The sequence below is a fragment of the Scophthalmus maximus genome, chromosome 10 (assembly GCF_022379125.1).
Source record: "Scophthalmus maximus strain ysfricsl-2021 chromosome 10, ASM2237912v1, whole genome shotgun sequence".
Taxonomy (NCBI): domain Eukaryota; kingdom Metazoa; phylum Chordata; class Actinopteri; order Pleuronectiformes; family Scophthalmidae; genus Scophthalmus; species Scophthalmus maximus.
The window spans coordinates 17,309,360-17,334,088 of NC_061524.1; the positions used below are offsets into that span (position 1 = coordinate 17,309,360).

General features: G+C 44.8%; 1 protein-coding gene across 2 annotated transcripts; it reads right to left on the reverse strand.

The window, feature by feature from the left end:
* Positions 1–22,008: 22,008 nt before the first annotated feature.
* Positions 22,009–24,116, reverse strand: LOC118283956 (dickkopf-related protein 1-like). 2 transcript variants are annotated; one of them, XM_035606432.2, is made up of 4 exons: positions 23,623–24,116; positions 23,360–23,501; positions 23,026–23,160; positions 22,009–22,903 (listed from the first exon to the last, which is right to left on the reverse strand). In XM_035606432.2, the coding sequence occupies exons 1-4, from the start codon at positions 23,836–23,838 to the stop codon at positions 22,638–22,640; spliced, it is 759 nt and encodes a 252-aa protein (XP_035462325.1). In that variant the 5' UTR covers positions 23,839–24,116; the 3' UTR covers positions 22,009–22,637. The 2 variants fall into 2 exon arrangements, with proteins under 2 accessions (XP_035462325.1, XP_035462323.1); XM_035606430.2 differs by having other exon boundaries at positions 23,360–23,504; positions 23,623–24,115.
* Positions 24,117–24,729: the final 613 nt, after the last annotated feature.

Sequence of the window (24,729 nt, forward strand, 5' to 3'; positions counted from 1 at the left end):
GGAGCCGTCAGTCTAGTCGATGACTTATGAGGTTGAAGGTTAGGTCTGGCAATCGTGGAGCTGCTGGCGGGGGCTGGGAGAGGGGCGTTGAAAGGAGCCTTGGTCCAAACCTGCGGTCGGTTCCCCCACCACCAACAGCAGCAGCACCACAGCCCAGCTCCCTGCCTGTATGCGTGTGGTGTTTATTTACGAGCCTGTTTAACCACGGCGCGGTCCCTGTGGTGGACTGACACAAGATGACAGCAGCCTAAATGTCTTGCCCTTTAAATTCAGCCTAATGGTCGCTTAGCGCCGCGGAGACAGGCACTGGGATAGGCGCCTGGGGTCTTTTCATAGGGGCCCTCTGAGTAACACATCAGCTAACACATCTATGGGCCACCATCCAGGGCCTTATTACTACCTGCTTCTGCAGCTGTGGCGCCACTGATTTAGCAATGGCTGTGTGCGGAGGGACAATGCGAGCATGGGAATTGATACGATCCATCTATTACTGCTGCTCTAAACAATGATTTTGGTCGTGAATGTCTTTTTAATATCTGTGCCTGTGGTGTCTGGGAAAGGTTTGAACGGCCGCTGGCAGGCTGGTTGTATGTAGAACAAAAAATATAGCTATTTAATATGATGTTTGGGATGTCTGAGCTGAATTTTTAATTCTAAACCAATAATTTAATTTGCCAAACAGAAAAGCGGCCGTCTCTTCTCTCGTTGTTTTTACGTTTCATCGCAGGACATAAAGAGTTAATCCGATGTGTTTTTAACTGAAGTAAATCTGTGGTAAGTTAATAGCAGATGTGAGTGTTATTGGGCAAATTATATGCAATATGAAAGCAAACATACACTTCACATAAAAACGACCTGCGTAAACACACCATTCATAACTGCATACCATTTTGTGTGGGCTTGCCAGCCAACGCAATTAGACGCTTTCTGAGAGGAAGAAAAAGATTATTATCCAAATCCTCGTGCTTTGCTCAACTCCTGTGAAAAAACAGATGTTTATTGTGAGTTAGAGTCTGCCTGTCAATAATCCACAATGGAACTTATTTAAAGTAATTCTGATCACACCTCTGGGATCTGCGAGAGGAAACGGGCAAATGGAGGAAAAAAAAGTTGGCCGCAAATCCCATGGGAATCCAGTTCTGCAGAAGAGTCTTCTCCTGAATCACCTGTTGGCTTCGCTCACTGTTGTTAGCCCAACCTCCACTTGTTGCTCAATGCAGCGCGCGCACACGCACACACACGCACACACACACACACACACACGCACACACACAAAGGCTTTGAGCTTCAATCTGCATGCTTCGGTCCTGTGCAAACACAGATCAGACCGTACTCATTGGGCCGTGTCTCTGGCACTCATCAGGCTGTTTGTACTGCAATTTCCTCCCGGCTCTTATCCATGTTTTGTCCACTGTCATTCCAGCGGGATTATGGGATGCTTTCATCATGCAGGAACATCAACTGAGGCAGTGGGGGAAATGCAAAGGAGACATGTTGTTTTTCTCCTCTCATCACACATAGAGTTATCATCACATGCTATAATGAATGCCGCAGTCTGGAGTTATCCTTAGAGCTAATTATTATTTTGTAGCTGCTCTCCTGTCCATCTAAACAAACACAGTGTTTATTCTTTTCCTCCTCTTCCAACCACTGGATGTATTGTACATGCCCCTTTCCTCGTAGGGCCAAAAGGAAATCACTGTAGTTAGAGAAAGAGCAATACTGTAGTAATCTTATCATTATGGCCAGGCAAAGTTGGATATGACTTCATTTAATGTACAAATTTAGGTACGTTTAAGTAGTTTAAGTCACTCGAACATGTTGGGCCTCATTTCAGGAAAGATTGGTCATAAATTGTGCATTTGAACCCTATAAGACCTTTGAACTTCATCACGTGTGTGTGTGTGTGTGTTTGTGTGTGTGTGTGTGTGTGTGTGTGTAGATAAGTGTTTTTTGTCTGTGGCTGGTGCCAAGCCACAAAATAGTATATAAAGCTTTAGTGGGCGTTTGTTTGTTTTTGTTTTTTGAATCAGATGGTGAGTTGTCCCACATTTCTCTTGTACTGTTTTTATCAGAGCATTAGCGTACATGACGCATCTTCCACAAACTTACTGTAACAGTTGGGCCAGAAATACATTGTCACCTATTAAACTTCACAAATTCTTGTGTTGACTTGTGCGTGCTCTTCAATTAACATCACTGAATATTACAGGAATGAGGCAAAAGTACAATAAAAACCTGTGCTATTGAATTACTGATCCCGCCAATCGGAGATAATTGCTCCAATTTGAAACCAGTTGACTTTTATAGTGAGTCACCTCGGGGGCCAACTTGGTTTGAGATTGATTAAAAAACATTTCTTTCTTCTTCTTTCTTTTAAGATCACCTCTGAAACAAATCAATATTGCAGAGCTTTAGGGTCCTGGGCCAAATCTTTAATAGCCACTCTAAGTCTGGATTAAAAAAGAGACACAATCTCTTACTGCTACTACAGTGTTTGAAAATAACTGCTCGAGGAGCTCAGAGCTGATTTATGTGTATCACTGTAAACCTTGTGTGTTCTTAAAAGTGGTCGTAGTAGTTGCTGTTGTGTAACAACGTCGTGCTAGTTGTATGTTTATTTCTGTACTCAGTATATTCTAGTATGTTTCTAAAATAAATATATTGTTCATCACCACTTTTATTTGAATGACCACATGTGTACATTTTACTTGCGCTTGTCTCTGTGTGTAATCTCCTTCCACAACTAGAGCAGTGATGTCAATATCCTCATCTGCAAGTTCTTAGAATAAGTCATCAGAGTAGATTAAGGCTCCGTCTAGACACAATCTGTGGTCAGTTTTGTGTTTTCTCTTCATATTAGTTAAGGCTTTGGTGAGGTAAAGATTATCCCAAGCCATTGCATCGAGGCTTCGGCCACTCGTGGCTCTAATCTGTGGGGGGACAGTTTAGTTGATTTAGCCTTTGATGAGGTGCCCTCCGTCTCCAATACTGATGAGCTGTTAGTCGTCACCACTGCCCAGCCTTGCTGCTGTGGTCTGGGCCTGCCGCCTCCCTCCCATCCAAGAGCCTCATTCATCCCAAGACAAACAGACACAGTCATTACAATTAAGCGGCGCTATTAAAGGGACAGACTACTGGCAGATTAAGAAAGGAGAAATGAAGTGGGTCTTTGTGTTATTGCAAGCAGTCATCTCATTAAAGGTTTAGTTTGTGAAGTTTTGCCTGTTGTCCGTGAGTCTAAATATACTTATTAGCTGGCATGTGGGGATTTGTGTGCGCAAAGTCGCACTGGAAAAAACAGCTTTGCGCCTGAATACGTTCATAAGCTGAAATTTGCGCCCGCTTTTGCTGCTTAATAACTCAAGAGCAAATGAAAACAAGGCCAGAGGAGACACTGAGGGCTCAGACCTCGTCCTCCAGGGGCCTTGAGACATGAAGGATTAAGATTATGGGGGAGGTTCTTTTAAATGACTGATAGTACAAAGTGGGAGAGGGAGCAAGGCAGGGCAGGGCAGGAGTCTGTGTGGCGGACCAGCAGCAGCTTTACTCTTCAATCAGTGAGATGAAAATTGCCACTCCTGTCAAAGTAGAGGTGTTTACTGAAAGGAGGACAAGGGAGAAAAAGAAATAGGGAGAGACCTCTTGAGAGGGAGAGTTATGCAACCTGCATGGTCCAGGGTTCCCATGGAGCTAAATTTGGCCAATCAGGGCTGGAGATTTGTACATCTCAAGCGTCTGTGGGCAGGAATGGCAGAGGTGTTAAGAGGTACGATTGGATATGATCCTGCAATGATGTACAGCAACACAAAACCAAATTGCACATCTCTGAATGAGGCTGAAATGTGGCAAACAAAATGACAGTTTTCTGGGAATTGAAGCGGGGCATGTGTTGGACAGCTTTAAGACACACTCTGGATCTATTAGCGAATAAGTAATTTCACAAAATATCAGGGAAAGAGATGCAGAGAGGCGGCATCTCGAACTGCAGAGAGGCATTTCGGGGTAATGGAGGCTGCCGACATGTAAAATGTCACTCATGACCTCAGCTCTTAATCATTTACAGGGTTTTTGAGCATAAGTGATTCCCATTAAAAGTAGCCTAAATCTAAGCCTGGTGTGGTTTGGTAACACGGTGGTCTCAGTGGTGATTTATGATACAGTAGGGCCTTGTGGAAATGCTGCCCTCAGTGTATTTTGTGTCTGTCTAGATTTCTTCGATTGGTGGTGTGATGGAGAGCTGCAGTCGGGCCCCTCTGTCAGGGCAGGATGTCATTGTTAGGACGAGGATTCCTAAAAGTTTTACGAGCTCTGTGGCCTGATTGATGTGTTGTTTCCAAAATGTATTTTAAAATGTGAGTCTCTTTCAAGCGCCACGTTCCAGAGCAATTTGCAATTTGATGTCACCGAGGAAGGCTGGTGGATTAAATCCTCGTCCATTTAGCCCTTTTTTGGGGGGAAAGCGGATCATATTTTTGTGGACAGCGTTCTGGCATCTTCATAAATCAGCCAAATCATAGGGTTGTGGTGCACCCCTACCTTGTTTGTGTCTTTGTTAATGCCATGCACATGTGACCGATGACATGCTTGCGCAGATGAGTAAGCGCTCTCTCTCTCTGTCAGCTGTGGAAGGCGGTTAGATGTCTGCTTACATCCAAGAATGTATTGTGGGGGGGGACATGCCAGACGTTGTTTGGATGTTTGGCTTTGGCATAGAGCAGCATGCCTAGAGAAGTGAATGTAATCTTAAAAACCTTCACCGTGATCCTCTATGATATATGCTTTTGCCCTGTCATTTTATACTGCATAATATATGGTTTTGTCCTCATAGAAACATTTGAAGGAACCTCTTTAATGCAGCTATATACTGTATTTTATTAGGGAGAACTTGTCTTGCTCTCGGCTGAAGTCAGCTGGGCACCACATGCCTCATATCCTCTGTGCGATCCCTGAACCGTTCAGAGACAAGATGCTGCTGCCGTCTTTGTTTCACTTCACCGACTTCTCATCCACACGTGTCTCTTTCTCTTATCCAAAGATTTATATCAGTCACTGTATCTACAGGCTGCACCCATCGCCAAACACATAAGTTCAAGTCCTCTTTAAAGAGATCCATGCTGTCTAAAAGTGCAGGCAGGCCTCGTTCAGATAGCAGCCGGAACGCTGGAATACATTTGGTCTTATCATGCTGTTGTCACGATCCAGCCGCCGCACGCCAAGTCCGGGACGCACAAGGAAGACACGATGTCATCTTGAACTGAAATGGTTTGGCCCCCGGGGCCTTCAGTCACGCTTTAGATCAACTTTTACATCTGCTGCTTTTACAGCACACTAGTAACTCCTGTGACAACACTGATTTTACATTTTACGTATAGATTCCTGCCGGAGCATTTCCTTTGTTTGTTTTTTTATGTTGAATATGGGTTGAGTTATGGCTCACGATCTAATATGAATGGCTCTTTGAAATGTTTACCTGTCATGTAAAGTGATGAGAACGCGCAGCACTTGTCAGGCTTGTTGGGGACCGTTTGTCAGACCAAGTGCTCCTCAGCATCTGCTGCCTCATTAGTACGAATGTTCCAGACTGCCTGTTGCATACCTCAGTGTTTTCCATTAGTCTTGTTTCTTCTCTCTGTTGAAGCTGAAGTATCCATTTACTTATGTTACGGTTGTTCTTGCACTGCATCTAACCGCTGGTCCTAGTTGAAATATTAAATCCAGCGTGTGGATACATTTGGACATTGTGGTCAAGATCAGCACAGTCGCTGAAATATGGCTAGTGTTTCTATGGTGAAACACAGATCTGGTTGTGATTACTTTAACGGAGACAGTAAATCATGACGCAGCATGAGACTAATTTGTGGTATGGGGGGGGGGCCCAGTCCTTTATTTATGGAGTCGCAATTAACTACAAAAGACACATTAACACGCGTGAAAGAACATTTCAGTGGTAGAGAATCTAGGATAAATGGCGGCCACAAGGACGGAAAGAGAAATTCACTATTGTTAGGTGCTCCTGCAATATTAAGTGTCCTAAGCTCTAGCGCTCGGTGTCTGAACTCTACTGGACGGATGAACACCGCTCCTCCAAGGGATACTCTCTCTTTTGATGCTTTGGAACCCATGCATGTCTAACGGAGGCTCCTTGTGCCCTGTATAGAAGCATTTACATTTGTTATGCCCCGTCACTCCATATATACACGGTTTTCCTTTAATTATGTGTGTGTGTGTGTGTGTGTGTGTGCCTGTGTAAAAAGCCCCGACTGAATCAGTTGACTCAATCTCCTTAATCGCATTACAACCGAGAGAACATTTTGGAAAAATCGCAGAATTAGTCATTTGTGTTTGTTTTGCTCACCTGTGTGGACGTCGTGCATTTAAAAACAAGAGTCGCTCTGTCTCAGACGCAGATCTATCAGCATTTCAGTCTGAATTTTCCAGTCTGGTCGGAGGCCCAGTGAGTCAGCATCAATAAAAATTTTAGGGCCATCATGCCCACTCTGCGCCAAAACCCTGCGCTACAACCAGCAGGCAGATAAAGTGGGATTGCCTGGCATATCATCTTACTAGGACATGTCTGAGTGCTTTATTGGGACTCTTAATTCATGGTCTGTTTGTTCATGGTCCGTTCTTTTTTTAGGTAAAACCACAATAGGTTTGACATGGCCCAATGGAGCATCCCTCTGGAGTGGCTACAGGCGTATGGGATAACCAATAGGCATTGTAAAGACTCCTTAATTTTTCAAGCCTCCCATACAGCACAAACAATGTTTAGAGAAGTGCTCAGTCTGCCCCTTAATCTTTGGCTGTTGAGATGTTTTTGTCTCTCCGCTGCTCCGTCTTTTCAGTTTTAACTCCTTTGAATCCACCTCTCCGGGTCAAATGATTCCCTGGCTTCACAGCACTTCTGTGGTGGCTCCACTAATGGCGCTGTAATTTTGCATCTCTTTGAAGTCCTCCCCGACCGTTGTGTTACCTGAAGTCTGCGCTCCTCTGAGGTTTTGGGATGGGGCAGGCTCGCTACCCTCTGCAGCCTAATTAAATGTAATTGCTCTATTTTGTAGTGGTGCCCGTGTGGAGAGGGGAAGCCTTGTAATAAGGGAGATTGCGTGAAGGGTCCGAGGATCACAGACGCCAAAGAGGAGCCACGAGGAGACGATCGGAGACGCTTCCCCCTCTGTCGCCTCCTCTGTCCTGAGCAGACCTAGTCATTACCCCCTCCACTCTTCTCGCTCTGGCTCTGTCTCTCCTTTCCACTGTTGCTCTCTGTGCCCCTCTTGCTCCTTCGTCCTCTCTGTCATCATCACGCTCTCGTCCACTCACAGCACAGCAACGGCGTTTCGTTCAATATTCCGCTCGGACACATGCTTCACGTGCAGCTCCTTTGTTTTGCACCCTGATCTCACAGCGTGTTACTGCTTGAAGACGACTCCTGCGTGTGTACAGGAAGTGTCTGGTATGATCCCCATGCCATTCCCTCAGGTGGCGTCACAGTTGTGAGAGCAAAAGCCGGAATTCTTGGAATCCTACAGGTACCTCAGGGACTCCGTAACAGAGTCAGACAGTGAAATGGGCTGTTTAGCCCCCTGACACTGACTCGCGGAGCGACAGGAGACACATTCTTTCCGGGAAAGAGGAGAGGGGAAAAAAGAGGAAATTACAGAGCAGGAGAGAGACAACATGACACACAGAGAGAGGGAGCGCCAGCTTGACCGTGACCCTGCGGGATGACAGGCTGACAAGGGATGTGTGATGATGTGTGTACTGTGGGTTGCAAAGGTGACTTAGATCGAAGGATAGGTACCGTTCTCCCTCTCTGTTGTGAGGACAGAAGGGGGGGTGGGGGGGGGGGGGGGGGTGCAGAAAACTGGGGATGAGGACATTCCTTCCTGCTGCCTTAGCTCCACGTACTTTTCCTGCATCTGGGTGTCCAGTGATTTGCCTCCGTCGTCTTCCTCTTAGTCCTCCTCCACCCGTCTTCGCTGCTCTGTGGTGCCAGTGCGTCTGCCACACAGCCCGTTAAGACTAATGCGACACAGGCTCCGGCTCACATTTCAGCCTCACATAAGCGCACCCCCCCCCCCCCCCCTTCTTCATCTCCCCCCAATCGTCATCCTCAAACCCCCCACACACCCTCATTTCCTTTCTTCCAAGCTGACCAGGCCTGGCCTAGTTAGTATACTATTTGATCGGAGAGCACAGATCAATACGAGCGCAGGATCCCGAAGCCATCATCTGGTGTTTTAAAGTCCAGGAAAGTGTCGGCTAAATGATTTCTCTGCTTGTTAAAAAAAAAAAGTTAAAATCTGGATGGAAATGGGTGGCAGTAGCCAAGCTTCTGCTCAGAGGGGTTAGTGTGTGTGTGTGTTTGTGTGCGTGTGCATGCGTGCATGCGTGCATGCGTGCGTGCATGCGTGCGTGCCTGCCTGCCTGCGTGCACGCTTGTCTGCTTTCCTGACAGTGAGAGGGGTCTCCGGAGGAGCAATGATAAGCAATGAAAAGTTGAGGAGGGAAACATCAAAAGTGTGGCGGTGGGAGCGATTGTGGTGAGATCGCACACAGCGCCGGGCCTGCTGTCTCTCTCATGACCTCCCTGTCATGTGGCTTCCATGAGAACCAAACATCCAGCTACAGTTGTTTCCATACAAAACCAAGCCGCTTTGGTGATCCCAATGTCTTTTTTTCTGTCTTTCACAACCACAAGGCTAATCGTTTGGCTGTTGCTGCACGGCCGCCTTTTTTTCATCTTATCATGTGTGAAAGTCCCGGTATCACACACGGTGGCAGATTGTATCATTCTCATTTTTTGTCCCAAAAAAAAATATGTTGCGCCTATCTGTGTCATCGCTTCAGTGGCGAGCCAAATTCTCTGCGCTACACGCAGCCCTCACACTCACACTTCTATCCTGCATTCGGGAAAACACAGTTGGAAGGTGCTTCTCCAAAACATCAGCGTTGTGTACGTGTGCTACTGCCCCATAAATCTGCCAACCTGATCACGCTCCTGCGCTAAACAGGGGGCATAACCAATTAACGAGGCCTACACAGTAATTAGCTGTCTGCGTGTTGAATAACTCCTCACTCCAAGTTCCCATTAGTGGCTTATAGCTGCAGAGGTTCATAATTATACCATGAATTGTATATGTGCTTGATTCGTAATTATACCATCCATGTAATTATAGATGCATGCTTCCTCTGAAACCTGTTTTGACACACATTTTGTGAACTCTTGTGATCAAAGATATTGGTGTGTAAATGTTATTGAGTCAGAGATTGCCATACACACCTTTTGGCAAATATTGTTGTTGTCTCCAAACATTGGGTAAAAACTGTTTTGGTGTGGAAAAACCGGAAGCGCACAATCCCCTCTATCTGCGGATGACTCTGCCCAGCCCTGTGATGAGAACCCAACGGTTCCCATTATTGAGAAGCTAATTTCACTCATTGATTTTTCTATTCTTGCCAAACATGCGACGTTTTCTTTCCCTAAGTTGATACAACTAGAGCTATGAGGTATTCGCAACACGAAACAGCATATTTTCAAATCACATGTCTACGGCGTGATTACTGCCTCTCAGTCAAAGTATAGTAGGTGCCCTGGAATTGATGTAATTGTTTGAAGTGTAAAGTGTAAACTCAGCATCAGATGGCATTCATTTATGGGCTTATCAAATCCAGATGGAGTCATATTTTACTCTGCATGATTCAAATATCCATCTCTTTGGATCTGCTTGCAATTAAACCATTCGGTGAATGTTCAACAGCCTGAGAAAAACTTGGTCTCATGGAATCGGTGGAACACAAAGCAGGGCGAGCTGGTAACAACAGGAAAAGACCACCCCGGATTTTGACGGTAAACGATATTATACGTCCGTCAGGGCTCAAAGTCCTACATCAAAGCAAAGGAGACAATACAACTGGGACTGGGTTGTTGCCCCGTGTGAGAAAATCTGAAGTGTTTTGCTTCTGTGGAGTTAATCTCTTATTTGGATACACAACAGCGATGACATTCATCTACACGGCAAGAAACAGCCAGGCAGGTGAACCATGGAGAGAGAGGGCCAGAGGACCAATAAAAAGTTGCAATGTGGCAAACTCCAGATGCTTGGTGAGATTGAGAAAAAAAACAAGAAGAGTCCCTGTCAGAAATTGTCCTCAGGCAACATTGGGTTGTAATTTCAACCCCATTAAAATGCATTATTGTTAATTTGTTTAAAGACAAGGAGCTGTTGTATTCTAAGAAGAAGGCCTGTTGTGTTTAGAGCGGGGTGTGGACAGTGCCAACATTTATCTACAAAGGCTCATCAATTCTTCATAAATTGAATATCTGTGTGTCCAGCTAAAGAAGAAAACCCAGAGTAAACCCACGGATACAATTAGTTAAAACTGTGCGCTGTGGCTACGGAGAAAATGGGTGAAGGAATGTGTCAAGATCTTGATATTAAAGTGTAATTAGATGACAGAATGGGGACGGTCTGTGATACAAATCACATCCTAACCACATAATGAGGTGGTATAACCGTGTTTCTTTGGGACGACATGGCTAATCCCAAAGACAGCAGACCTGTTGTGTATCTTTCTCATGAAGTTGAAAAGGTAAAGCTCCTGATCGGGTGACAGGAAGCTCAAGGGGTAGAAACCTGCATTAAAGTCTCTTTTGGTACCTTTCACTTTCAAATGTTGACCGTGCCAAAAGCGGAAATAACATAAGATTAGCCAGGAAAAAAAGAGAGATGCGAGGAACTAAGGTAGAGAACTATTTTCATTCATCTGGTTGGAGAGGAAGAGATGATAAAGGGAGGATTCGAGAGCGTCTGGACACAGTCGGTTTCTCACAGGGCCAGAGGTGCACCGCTGAGCAATGGGTACGCTTCACAGGGGTCAAAAGGGCAACATGTAGATGAGAAAAAAAATAAAAAATGAAAAACACACTGGCCTCTCTCATTAGAGTGCAGTGCACCGTGGGGACTTCCTGGGTTAATAACTGGGATGGGGTTTACATTACTTTGTGTCTCAGCAGCAGGAGAGGAACACAACCCTCTAATACAGCAGCTTCAATTACACCACATCAGGAAAACGATGTCCCCTTAGATCCCATTAACAAAAATAATACTCAGAAACTCTGTGTGTGTGTGCGTGCGTGCGTGCGTGCGTGTGTATGTGTTTGTGCAGCAACAGGAAGAACCTTCAGTGAGTTAAATTTGGTCGGCTGGCCAATCCAGAACTCAGAAATGTGTCAGAGTTCTCCCCCAGTCGGCACTGGAAAGACTGATGTGCCTTGAAGCTCTAGAGCGCCAACATCTGTTAAATTGCTGCCATTGATAATCATCACAACTACCGGCAAATTGCTGCATCTTATCGTGGGCAATTAACAGACTACGGAACCTTGAAAACACCCTCCGGCTGCCTTTTCTCTTCCTGAAATTCTCTCTTTCTTCCTCTCTCTCCCTTCCTCTCCCTTGTCTCAGCTGCTCAGACATATGCGGCCTCATGATGCCTCTTGTAGTGAATGTCCATTGAAGGAAGTTATTTTGCCAAATGCCAGAGTCGTTGAGTTGCTTCATATCCTGTCAGATAAGCGGCCACAAAGGGCTCTTTTTTTTTTTCTTTCTCCCCCCTTCTCCCAAAACGTTCCTAACATCTCAACATCCTCCTCTCTTCCTCCCTGCTCCCCTCCTACTCCTCTTGTTAGTTGATAAAGAGCGTTGTAATGTCAGGAAGGACACACATTCCTCACAATGTACCCATAGATCTCTGAGGAGCAGAGGTTAGCTTCCTCGCAATGTGTGTGTGTGAGACGGATCGGAGGGAGGGAGAAGGGGAAGAAGAAGAGAAGAGAAAGGGAGACAGAGATGACTGGACCAGGGATTTGCAACACTTGAGGGGGAAAGAGGGACTGAACTGAGAAATGCATGTGTTCAAATGACCGGAGAGAAACTTGAAACTCGAGCAGAAAGCGAGAAACGTCACAAGTGCATTTGATAATAACAGCTCTAATTTTGATAACACTTGTCATATGACTGTATCCTTAAGTGTTTCAGAATTTTTTAAAAACGAAAATAAATCATTATAAATGAGCCACACGCTGTTCTTTATAAATATGTAAATGAATCCGCTCTGCTCCTCAGCGGAAAAGCTGCTCTGACGGCCACACGTCGGCATCCTGCTGAATGTCCCACAGCTCCGGCACAACAGGCAAAGTGCACCAATTGGAAAAATGTAAGTTTACGTGATTGCACCGTGGGAGTCAACGGTAGCGGGTTTGATCGTAAGTTACATGCGCAGCACAACAAAACCTCCCTTGTGGCAACACTTGGACGTCTCGCGAGTGGAACGCTCAATAAAAAAAGCAGGCTTGGTACTCGGCCCCGAACCATTAGCAGTCAGCTGAGGCACACTGCGTGGTACAAAGGCGTTAATTACCTCGATGCCTGTAACTCTTTTTTTTTTCCCGCCGTTCTTTTTTAACCCTCTTGCTTTTGTAAACAAGGTTGTTTGGAAAGGACTGTAAACAGCTGTGTGCTGGGGAATATTGCACCTGATCAGGACACTTGGATGCGGAAGAGGCTATCGGCTGAGAGGTGCAATGCAGCTGGTGCGCTCATCTGTGTTATCTCACAGAACCTTGTGGGCCTTTTTTTTTTTCGTCTATTCAAAGACCTTTTATCAGTTTATTCTCTTTAATCTTCAAGCCACACTTTGGTTTCTTACTCATCTTACATTCCAAACTTGAAACTGATCTGGAAACTGTCTCCAGATGCTCCAGCTGTTCGAGTGGAAGCTCTAATAGTCTAAACAAGAAAACAAAGAAACTACCCGGTAACAATGTCAAATGGCAACATTATTTCATAGCGCAGCGTTCGCATCGCCACTGTTCAAGTCCTCCTGTTTTTAATACATTTTTCGCGGATTAAAAATCATTGAGCAGAATTTTCTTTCCATTGCCGTAAGCCTCAGCTCTTTCTAATTAGATTTACAATCCATAAAACTTTACAGTCCATAGCTGCCTCAAGTTTATTTTCATTTTATTTGCACATTTTCAATTTGTCAACATGTACTATTTCAATTTGGTCGCCCCGCTGACTCTGCAGAAAGTCGTGGGACGTGCAAAAACAGTGTTACATATGAAGCCTTCCCAGTTTGGCTCCTATCAAAATGGCTGAGATGCTTGTGGCTTTGTGATTAAGCTGCTGCAAACCACACAGCCCAGGGAGAGTAAACCCAACATTTAAACCAAAACCCAGATACAGGCAGCCTGGGCAACAACAGTGGCATATTAGTAATTACCCCAAGACAAAATGTCCGTCATTTGTGTGTAACCAACATTCAGGCGGCTTCTCGGCACATGGAATTAAGTCTGGGAGGCTCGAGGAGGTTTGGGGTAATATTATGCAGCAATTTGACAGCCCTGGATTGTCTGGAGGAATTACGATGACTTGTTGTAAAACTGACTTGCGTAATTGATGTTGAGATTTTCAGCTTCGCTATTTAAGGTTATTTGCACTCACTGTTTTCTCATGTTTAACCTCTACTTTTTCCATTGCCCTCGCTCCCTCTCATTAATACAATGTCAAACACAGATCACCTGGTCGTTGGACTTCAAAGACAGTAACAAATGGATATCAACAGCACCATCACTTACAGAGTCCCTGTGAATCCCCCTCCGACCAATGGGACCTTGTCTGCAGAGGGAAATAACCCATCTGTCCGGCAAATGCTTCCATATGGACACAAAGCGAGGGGCACATTCTTGTGGAAATGAAAGCTGGTCCTTTAATCTGAGAGACATAATCAATAAATGATAAGGCCCTGTAGCCTCAGGGCAAAGCGGTAGTTTGAAGATAACTTAAGACAAGATTAGTGATGGGACAAAATGAGGTAGTGGGGGGTGATGTTGAATTAAAACATTATGCATGGAGGACTTGGTAATCATGGGTTCCTATCAGCTCCTTAGATCACTTCCTGCAAGCTTAGCGCAGTCGTATTCAAGTGATCATTGTTTTATCTGGAAGGAATGCTAATTGGGGTTGTAGAGAAGCCAGCACTTGCCGACATCACCAAAATACACTATGTGGTCAGTTTAAATGAGACAATAGATGCCTTCACAACAACTATTATGCAAAGGAGACACTGGAGTACCAATTTGGAATGCAATCTCCATCTAGCAAATATTTACCAGCAGCCAAAGACAGGGAAGGAGCCTCAAAGACAGCTAGCATGGTTAATGACTGAGTATAGAGAAGGGCTGAAATGTACATTTCAGAAACAGGGGGTTAGACTGAGGCTTCTGAGCACATTTCAAGCCCCTCGGGAATGTGCTGTGTTGGACATTTGATGCGCAAGATAACCAAAGTAGTGGGCATTTTCAATCAACATGTCAACCGAAATTTCAGCCGAGGTTCAAAAATAACACCAAAGATGGAGGGAGGTTTTAGGCTTGGCTTTGATTTCACGGTACTATAGGCTTAAAGACCAGAATTATATTTGAGTGCCAGGAGAATTTGTTCATCTCTGGAGCTGTTTCTAATGATATGGAATGACCCAGACGGGTGCTACCGGTCTTAAAGTCCCTATAAATAGAGATGGTTATTTGCAATGCCAGATTTGGGCCATGCACACAGAAAAAATGGCAAACTGTGACACCAGGCAAAGAGTCTAATTTTCCCTCTTTTATGGCTATTGCTGAGAATTTGCTCTAACAAGTATTGCAGCCGAAATATATCCTTTGATTTCTTTATTACTGGTGAAATCCTCATTGACACTGAAGGTTGAAACATTAAAGCCTTCACATTATAGTTAAATCTATATTCACTCCGGTCTAAAGAAAAATTGAACAATTTATTTTCAGGGACCTTTCCTTTTGATTAAATCCCCCCCAAAAAACACTCACCTATTCTTTCCTCTAATGTGGGGCCTGTGGCTTCAGTATGATGTTAAATGCAATCTCTACAACACATGCATGTGCAGTTGTGGTTTGTACCAGAAGGCTTCTTTTTGAACAGTTCACAGTTTAAATGTCCACAGTTTATCAACCTAAGGGAAAAGATGTCATGTGCCATTAAACTTGATTCTTTGTCTCTGACTGACAGTGTGTGCTGAAGTGTGCATATGTGATTTAAACCTTTCTCTCAATGTCAGATGTGAGAGTGACAGTAATATGATGTTTCCCACCCACAAACACGGAACACACACATAGTCGGCAACCTCAACATGGCCGTTATAGCTGCAGCTATAGAGTGTTCCCAATCATTTCCTTACCCACAACTAGACAATGAGCATGCTGTGCCATGAAGGTCTGGTCTTGTCAGTGGAAGAACCAGTCAATACACAGGGAAATAGAGCAGATTTGTGTCAGGTTGTAATTTGTAGAAATCTCGCTGGTCGGAATTAACATCGAGACTTTGTACCCCGTCCTCTTGAGACAGGCTTAACAGTAAACGTTAGCAGTGAGGAGGAGAAGAGCTGTGCACACGTCTGTCGAGAGAGGTGAACTTGACCAGTTCATTCATTTACATTCACTGGGTGTTTCCTTTTGTCGGCTCATTTAGAACTCCTCAGATGTTGGTGTGAACAAATCAACATTTAGATAGCGTACTAATGTGCCACTGAGAAGACCTTCTGAAGATAACTATCTTTGATATGACCCCCTGCGACTCACACTGTCCCCAGCTTAGCCCCACCAGCAGGGGCAAGACAATCCAATCCATTTGCCCCCCAGGGAGATCAAAGCCTGGCCTCCTCCTTTTCATTCTATTACCAAAGACTCCACCTTTGTAAAGTCCCAACACAAATGAGATTGTGCATCAGCCATTTTCTTTGGTGGGGTTAAAGACGGTGTTTTTGAAAGGAGGCAAAACAAGCAGGGACATTAAAGAGTTTGGTGATGAAGGAGCAGAGATGGACTGGGGGGGGGGGCATGAAAGAAGGTTGCCAGTGGCAAAAAAATAAGCTCTGTTTAAGGCCTGATGACTGTTAGTGGAACAATGGTTTAACTGCTGGAGCCATTACTGTGCCATTGTCTGAGACGATGGCTCCCTTTTGGGCAAAGGTATGCCATTCCAGAACCTTTGGGGCTTTTGATGCTCCCACTAGAAGCACCGGCATATTTATCCATGTCTCAGACAGACAGGCAGACTCATCTCCTGTTGAGGGTGCTTCAAGAAAAGAAACAAGGGCTCAGAGATGCTTATTTCCTGACCCTCGGAAAAGGTAGCCTGTCTGCTGTGAGCATACCGCTTTAGGCATGGTCACAACCAGTGCCCACTGATAGCACACACTCATATTGGGGTTTGCCAATCATTGGTACTACTGAGTTATTTTTCAGCAGAACGTTTTTGTGGTCACCTCTAGTCAATCAGCTGTGCTAATTGACTGTGACTCCGTATGCCTGCCATCTTTCAGTATTATATAACTCGATCTAACTTTAATTTTCACTGAATAGCAACTCAGTCCGTGTTACTTTTCCACCAGCTCTCTCACTCTGCAATATATTTTTTGACTTTCTCCAACTTAACTTTGTGAATAATGAGTAAATTATATGTGTGAAGCAGCTTTTGCGCAATGTGGTTGTGGCTGAGGCAGACTTTACATAGCAGCCAGGAGCCAAGCCAGCGCTGGCCCTGGCCCTTGTCGTAGCCCCAGACCCAGGCCGCCAGCAGCAAGCTTCTGGACCAACCATAATGAAGAGTAGGCATTTTTATCCCCAGCTGTAAGTCTGCCCCACGCCCATGGTGCATCTGTTCACTCTCTGCTCCGGCTGAGTGGGCAGATATCGCATTTTGGGACATGATTTATATAAAAATATGGGCAGAGTGTTTGTTTGCACTGAATTGGTCCCAGTTGTATAAGCACTGAGATGTGCTCCACATGGTGGAACTGGAGAGAGTGAGGGAATCCACACGAAGGATACAGGTGGCGGAGGATGAACAGAAGTGTGAACATGGTCCTTGGGTCTCGCCACTGCTGGCTTGCTGAAAAAGCCAGTAGCAAAGGGAAAATAAACACGTACATAAGTCCAGCAGGCAGCAGCGCATAGCAAAACACTGGGTATTGTGGTCAGGTATCTGTCATTCAGTGTCACCGTAACGGGTGGCTTTCTCACAATAATGCGACCACTTGTTTCTGTTTCAGCCCAGCGCTGGGCTTTTACAGCCGAAGTCAGAGGAGCTGACTTTCTTTCATGTGGTAAACGGGGACTCGAACAAGGCATGACATCATCAGAGAGGGACCTGAGACCACAGAGGAGGTGTCAGCTGCAGATGGAAGGAACACCGGGATGGATCAAACCAGTAATCCATGAGCCTCCCCCAGTGAGCGAACCCAGTGACATGGCACTTTCTCTGGGACAGCAGTGAGAGACGAGCTGGGCCTCATGGTCGCCACATGGAAAGTACCACACACAGATTAAGTGGAAATGTTTCACGAGAATGATGCCGATTTGTTAAAAGTACAGTTAAACAGGAGGCACACGCTCACTCTCAGAAGAGTTTCTTCATGAGCGGTAGATGCAGCTACAGCCAGCAGCTTGTTCACTCAGCGTGAAAGGTGGAAAATGGGATACAGCTAACCTGGCTCTATATGAAGGTAACAAGTCCCTCTACCAGCGACTTTAATTTTCATAAATTAAGTGGGTTAAGTGCCAGAAGAAATAGTCCAGAGTTCTACTTCCCAAAACCACAACCAGTCATTTTGTAAATTTACAGATAAAACAGACAACATATAATTTGTTATTAAGTGAGCTTTAGCGGTAGTGGTGGTGGTGGTGGTGGTGGTGGTGGTGTGTTGGTTGTTTTAATCTTGTTTCCAGTTTTTAGTCTGTGTGCTAAGCAAAGCTAAAAGCTGCAGCATCACATTAATCAAACAGATACGCCCGTGGTATTGATCTTCTCATCTGACTCATAAAATCTGGGGCGAGAGTTAAAGCTTGGTTTGCTCTCTCTAAGATAAAAAAGAAAATGTGCCTACAATCACCTCTAAAGAAGACTAGATTAAAAGTTGTTGGTTCAATTCGAAGGAGAAGTGTAAAAACGACCCTTTCTGTGGTTTTGGACCTCAGCCAATGACTGCAATTGGCAGTCATTGAGTGCAGCATCCCAAATTCTTCCCTTTGCACTAAGGTTTGGTCGCATTATTCGTGCACAAAGACCAAAACAAATCATGTGCTCACAGACCACTTCACTGCAGCTGGAGACACCGCACAGAAGTACTGAAGTATTCTTTGACATAAAATATTATTATCATTATTGTCATTATAAGAATCAGTTTTTGAAGCAAGCAGACAGAGCTTTAAAGCAACGGCACTACAACTGCTCTCTCTCTCTCTCTCTCTCTCTCTCTCTCTCTCTTCTCTCCCTCTTTCTGACCACCTCTCCTCTCTCCCCCATTCTGTCTCCTCCAGCCCCAACCGGTCGCGGCAGATGTTCCGCCCACAACCGATTCCGGTCCTGCGAGAACTTCTCCTGTTAAAAATGGAGTCATTTTTCTCCGCAGTCGCCAAGTGCTTGCTCATTGTGGGAACAGTCGGGTTTCTCTGTAATATGTATGCAAAGTGCCTTGAGATGATGTATGTGATTTGGCGCTATACAAATAAAGCTGAATTGAATTGAAATACCTCCAAAAATACCTGTCCCTATATCGAGGTGTGCCAGTGTGTGTGTGTGTCATGTGCCGGGGCCACGCTCTATGCTAAACTGAAGCCATCCTGATTCCAGCTCTGCAACACTCAGACTTAAGTGAAGTGGATCTTCTTATCTAAACTTCAGAGAGAAAGCGTTTGCCTTTAAATTAGGCTCGAGTGTATGCAAAGACAGAGAGATAAACAGAAGGAGAGGCAAAGAGAAATGCAATATACACTCACGCGGGAGGTGAGTATAAGAACAATTGCCACCGGTGAATTACCTGGAACGTAACTCGAAACTCAATCAAAGTGCAATACGTCATCGCCCCGCTCTCTGTGAAAACCCTTGTTTCCCCTGTTGTGTTTACATCACCGGGAAGTTAAATCTGTGGGGCGAACCTGTTCTCCACCTGCGCTCACACACTCACCGCATTGTGCTCAATGAGTTGTCCTTTGTCTAATTATTATTTCCCAAGGGCAGAGAGATTTCCCCTTATTGCTCAATCAGGCCGATTGTCATCCAACATAGATGAATGGTGAGCATTGTCCTTTTTTTCTATGAAGTGATCATTGCCAACACCCAGGAGTTGGCACCTCCCGGTGAAATTTTATTTACATAAGGGCTTGGTTTTGATCCGAATGCTCATTCCAGAAGTATGCCATCTCTTTGACTAGATAAAATAACATGCGCTGCCGCTGTGTACACTGTCTTTTTTCCTTACCCTTTCATCTCTGATGGTTCACTCATGAGTTTGTTAATTCAGGGATGTCTGTCAAGAGCCTCTGGCAGCACTGTTGGAATGGCAGATACGCCAGGTACTCAAGCAGAGAAAAGCTTTATTGTCTTAGAGTTGGGGGATTTTAATCAAATGTATTAGCTATTGAAACCAAATCAATTTTGCAATTTATTCCTCATGTAGTGTTATCATAATATGTCTGTCTCGTCTTCGTGTTGATCAGAGTCAGGTTTTGATTTTAAATCTGGGTTGTGAAAATAAAATACACATTAAATTCATAGAATGAAAACAGACTGTAGAAGTGTTAGACAGCATTGTCATAAATCGAAATGAGATAAATGTTTGCAGTAGTTACATGTCTCCAATTTTGCACAGAAGCATGAAAATGTGTGTGTGTGTGTGTGTGTGTGTGTGTGAAAATGCTGATTCATTCTTGTGGTATGACAAAACCAAATGTTGTTGGTTAGTATGCCCAATATGTGGGCGATTGTGATGTTATTCCAAACCTCTCACACCCCCAGATTTACCCATGTAAGGTTGTGGGAGTTTGTGTGAGTGTCAGTGTGTGTTTGCATGTGTGTGTGTGTGTGCGTGTGCATGTGTATGTGTGTGTGTGTGTGTGTGTGTGTCTGTGTGTGTGTGTATGTGTGTGTGTGTGCATTTGTGGACATGTTTCAATGTGTTTGTATATGTGTAATAGCTGTTAGGTGGCATGTGGGGACACGAGTGTGTGTATGTGTGTGTGTGATCAGCGCTGTTGTTTTTGCTGTTGCTTTTCTGGAGTCCACCAAATGTACCGTAGCTGCCCACACGCACGCGCACGCACACACACACACACACACACACACACACACACACACACACACACACACGCACACACACCCTGGCCTTCCTTGAGTTAGGGCACATGCCTGTGGCCTGTGTTAGTCTGTGGTTGGTGTAATGATGACAGGCTCACACACAGTCACAAACACACACACACACACACACACACACACACACACAGATTCCAGGACCCCCACAAACATGACTTGGCTCAATGTGTATGGTGTATTGTACTGCTGACAATGCTCCCATTACTCTTAATTACTCTGAAGAATGGACACTAAATTGTTTAAATAGCATGTGTCCCCCTGTATGTCTGCCTGCCTCGCTGTCAATTCATCTACAGTAGTGCATCAACCGTGGTGGAACAACTATTACCTTTTGATCTTTACTTAAGTAACAATAACACAAGACACGAGTCTTGCATTCCACATGAAAGTAACTTCAGTGATTATATGAAGTGTAATATGCAAAATTGTGAAGTATGAAACTGCTATTATAAGTATTGTTACATATTAGCTCGGGGCAATGTTTCATCTTCATTGGTTAAATTACTGATAATACCAATGCATTTGCATGTAAACAGCTGATTATATCAATTATTTATACTGTTTGGTAGTTTTATGTGCTGTTGAACCTTGCATTGTATTTCTTTGGCCTATGATAACTTTTATGATGTCTTTGCAAAGTCACTGTTAACAGCAGCTGTCAAAACATTAAGTGGAGGAAAAGTACAATGTTTCCCTCGGAAATATAGACAGTATAAAGAAACATAAATTTGAATTCACCAAGTACAAGTACCTCAGACTTGTACCTAAATAAAGCACTTGAGTAAATGTCCGTGGGTACTTCTCATCGCTAATCCTAAACGACAGTTGGAGTAAGCCTCGCCTTGTCTCCCGTAGACCAACTTCAAATTATTGTCTATAGATGTAAACAGATAAAGAGGTTACCTGGCAGGGCCAAATATCAAGAGGGGGCCTCACGCTCCTTTTGATCTAACACGAGAATTGAGCAGAGAGTACAGTAATTTCTGTGCCATCTTCTAATCTAAACAGGCCTAATTACAGACACCAGAGTGTATTTGGGTGCATGCGTAGCCTACACATTAGAGCACATCCATTGCTCAACAGCCAGGAAATGGGGCAACTGGAAAGATTGAGAACAGAGATTCTTTTCTTTTTTTTTTCTCAAGTTGCATCACGAGACGTCCTGCGGTGCACCTCATTTCACGAACCCCACTGTAGATTGAGTAAGATGAAGTAATTAGAGGCTTTGGCTCGGATAGCTGACTATCTGCTCTGCTGCACATGAATGCAGGGAAGTTATAATTAGAAACTAGCCAGCAACACCAAAGGGTTAGGTGGCAAACGCTCACCGGGACACACATACTTTGTCATTACCCCTTTGCAGTTATCATTTGATATGGCAGTATCCTGTCCTGTTTTTAATGTTCGCCTGATGACATCGCCCTCAAGGACCATTCTCTGCTTCCATAGCAGGATGTGGCCTGTTGAGGCTCCACTGATGACCCATTAAAGTAGTGTGTTTGTTTCCTGTGACCGCGTGTCTTCACATATTTCAACAATTGTGTGTAATGCCTTTAAGAAGCATAGCTGGGCCCAAGCATTTAAACTATCCACTCAGGCCCAACCAGTGATTTGCGCTTCTAAATACCACTGAATGATTGTTCAAGTCAATACTTGGACTAAAATGTTTCAACACCAACTGCTGCAGGAGAAATTACATTCAACACAACTTTGCTGAAACACTTTCCCAGTAATTCCTTTTGGACCGCTGAAGTCAAAACAAGGGTTCAGAGAAAAGGAGTAAGGTTATCGCATGGCGTTTAATAAAACAAATATATCCAGCTTTTCTTTATATAACATTTTCTTATAAAACAATATATATAACACATTTACAATGCATGCAGCACCATGTCTCTATAATACTGGTGTTGACAGAATTCAATAGCGCAATTAAGTGCCACCTCCAGGATAATATTTACAATACAGTAATTTACTGCAATAACTGAGGCTTGAAGTTCCATAAAAAGAGAAACAAAACAGCTCTGCCGTTACCAACGGCATGAATCGATACTCCAAAGACTTCTGAAATGTCACTGCCTAACTTCCGACTCCTCGGCTGTTGATGGAGGAATTGAATCAGTCAATCTTGCGCTGATGCATCCCTCTGGGTGTATCACTTTTCCAGGAATCATGTCTATCCTTTCCGGGTACTGTATTTGAGTTAGCAACTTCGGCAGGAAGGAATGTCTTGGGTGTTGGGTGTCTATGTGTGTGTGTGTGCGTGTGTGTGTGTTAGTATGTATCAGCATCTCTGGTGTATGCAATATTGTGTTTGTCAGTGTCTGACCCAAGGTCTGCAGTGTGTGTGTGTGTGTTTGTGTGTGTGTGTGTGTGTGTGTGTGTGTGTGTGTGTGTGTCCAGGCGTTTGTGTCAGCGTGTCTGACAGGTGTGTAGGTTCCGGGCTGCAGTCCTGCTGACACTGTGGTCTCGCTCTCCTTTCTCCTGTCGGCAGACCAGGCCGTCGCCACAGTCGCAGCGCTGGAACAGCTCCAGGCCGTGGGTGCCTTTCCTGCGGTGGCGCGTGCACACCTGGCCCTCCGTCAGCACGGGCTTGCAGATGCGGGACCAGAAGTGTCTGGCGCAGCACAGACCCTCCGAGCAGTCGGCCGATCTCAGGCAAGTATCCCCCTCCTGGCCTGGAGACGAGAGGGAAAAGAGAGTGGTGAAAATGTGTTACATGAAACAGACCGCACACAAAATAAATGTTTTGTGTTGTTACTCAAAGGTAATACTGATTCATTCTTAACAGTAAACTTACCTTTCACAGTAAGAGGCTGATGACCGTGAGCTGTGGGAGTCCTCTTGGCTTGATGCTCCAGGGTGTTGTTGGGCTTGTTCGAGTCAGTGATAATGGATGCATCTGTACCATCTATATCATTTGCCTGGCAAACACCTAAAAAGATCCAAGGGCAGAAGAAAAAAAATGAGGGTCTGGTATTTACACATCAAATATAGTCATCCACTCTTTTTATTTTATTATTACATGACTACAAATAAAATGCACACATGCAAGATCGTATGATTGCGAGGGGCAATATTCCAAGCTATAATAACATGTGAGTATTCATTTCAGACGGGACGCCTCGTCTCACCATTGCTGCAGCGGTTTCCTGCGCAACACATGGAGTCCCGAGCGCAACGCTTCCGGCTCTTTCGGCAGGGCAAACAGGCGCCTCGTGCGTCGTTGCAGAATTCCTCTCCTCCGCAGTCTTCATCATCAGTGCAAACACCCGGCTGCTATAACGAAAGCAACGTGTCATCTTAATGTTTTCGATAACATGCATGAAACCTAGGCAGACGCAGCATTCGCAGTTTGCGCACAGAGTTCACTTTTACGCACGGGGAAGTTAATTACCTGCAAGGTGTCTGCGGGCAATTTGTGCCCCGCGCTGCTGGCGGGCGAGGTGCGCGGACTCGGGCTGACGGTGTCGGCGCCTTTGCCTCCCGCGGCTCCGGGCAAGTTTTTGATGGCGTTGGAGTTCATGAGGACCGTCCCGGCGTAAGCGTCCCCGAGGTATCCAAACAGCGTGAGATACACAGCCAAGAAGCGGTGCGCTGACGGCGACTGCATGACTCTCCCCTTAAACGCGCTGCTGTGCTGCAAAGAACAACAACAACCAACCAACCAACCACCAACCCACGACCAAAAAAAATCCCCTCTGTTTTGCAGAAATCAATGACAAAGTGGCAAAGTCCAAAGCGGCTTTGAATTCCTGAATTCCCCAAAAAGTTTCCAAAGTGTGTGGACACGATGCTTGGAAGACTCCTGCCTCTCGGTCCCGGGATGATCTCTTTATACATGTGGACCTGTTTGTCTTCCCGCCCCTCGCTGTGCACAACAAAGGCGGAGGGTGGAATTTCAAAGAGAGCCCCACTGTACGGAAATGGCCTCCTATTCTCCCTGCACAGGGCTGCGTCTCGCAATGTTTGTGTAATGTTAATGACCTGCGGAGTCTGTCTGAATGCCCATCACCTAGAGTGACACTGACTGCGGGTGAACAAACTCGATCCACGGCCAGGACTTGTTCACCTAGGGTCAGGGGTTTAGTTATTTTACAGTCTGGTGTAAAATAACATTATTGATTTAAAAACAACAACAAAAAAGAAGAAGAAGAAAAGAAAGAGAATAAATCATGCTTCTTTTTTGAATGTCTTTTAAAAGGGGCATTTTTGTGAAGGTGCAGTTGTGTGACTTGCTCTGCTCTGTTACGACAGGGACACACCTGGGAATACATGTGATGCTCTCGCCTCCTCGGTGTAACGTGTTCTTGTGAGAAGATTTGAACCATCTCGTTTTCAAAAAGTCTTTTCTGTTTTTTTTTTTTTTGTGGAAATGACCAATAAGTCTTCTCATATTCCGTTTCAACTGATGCTCACCAGTTATCAACACGCTTAATCATAATGACTTTCAGACAATAAAAACACCGCAGCTCGTTTTTGTTACGTGAAATGACTTCATATG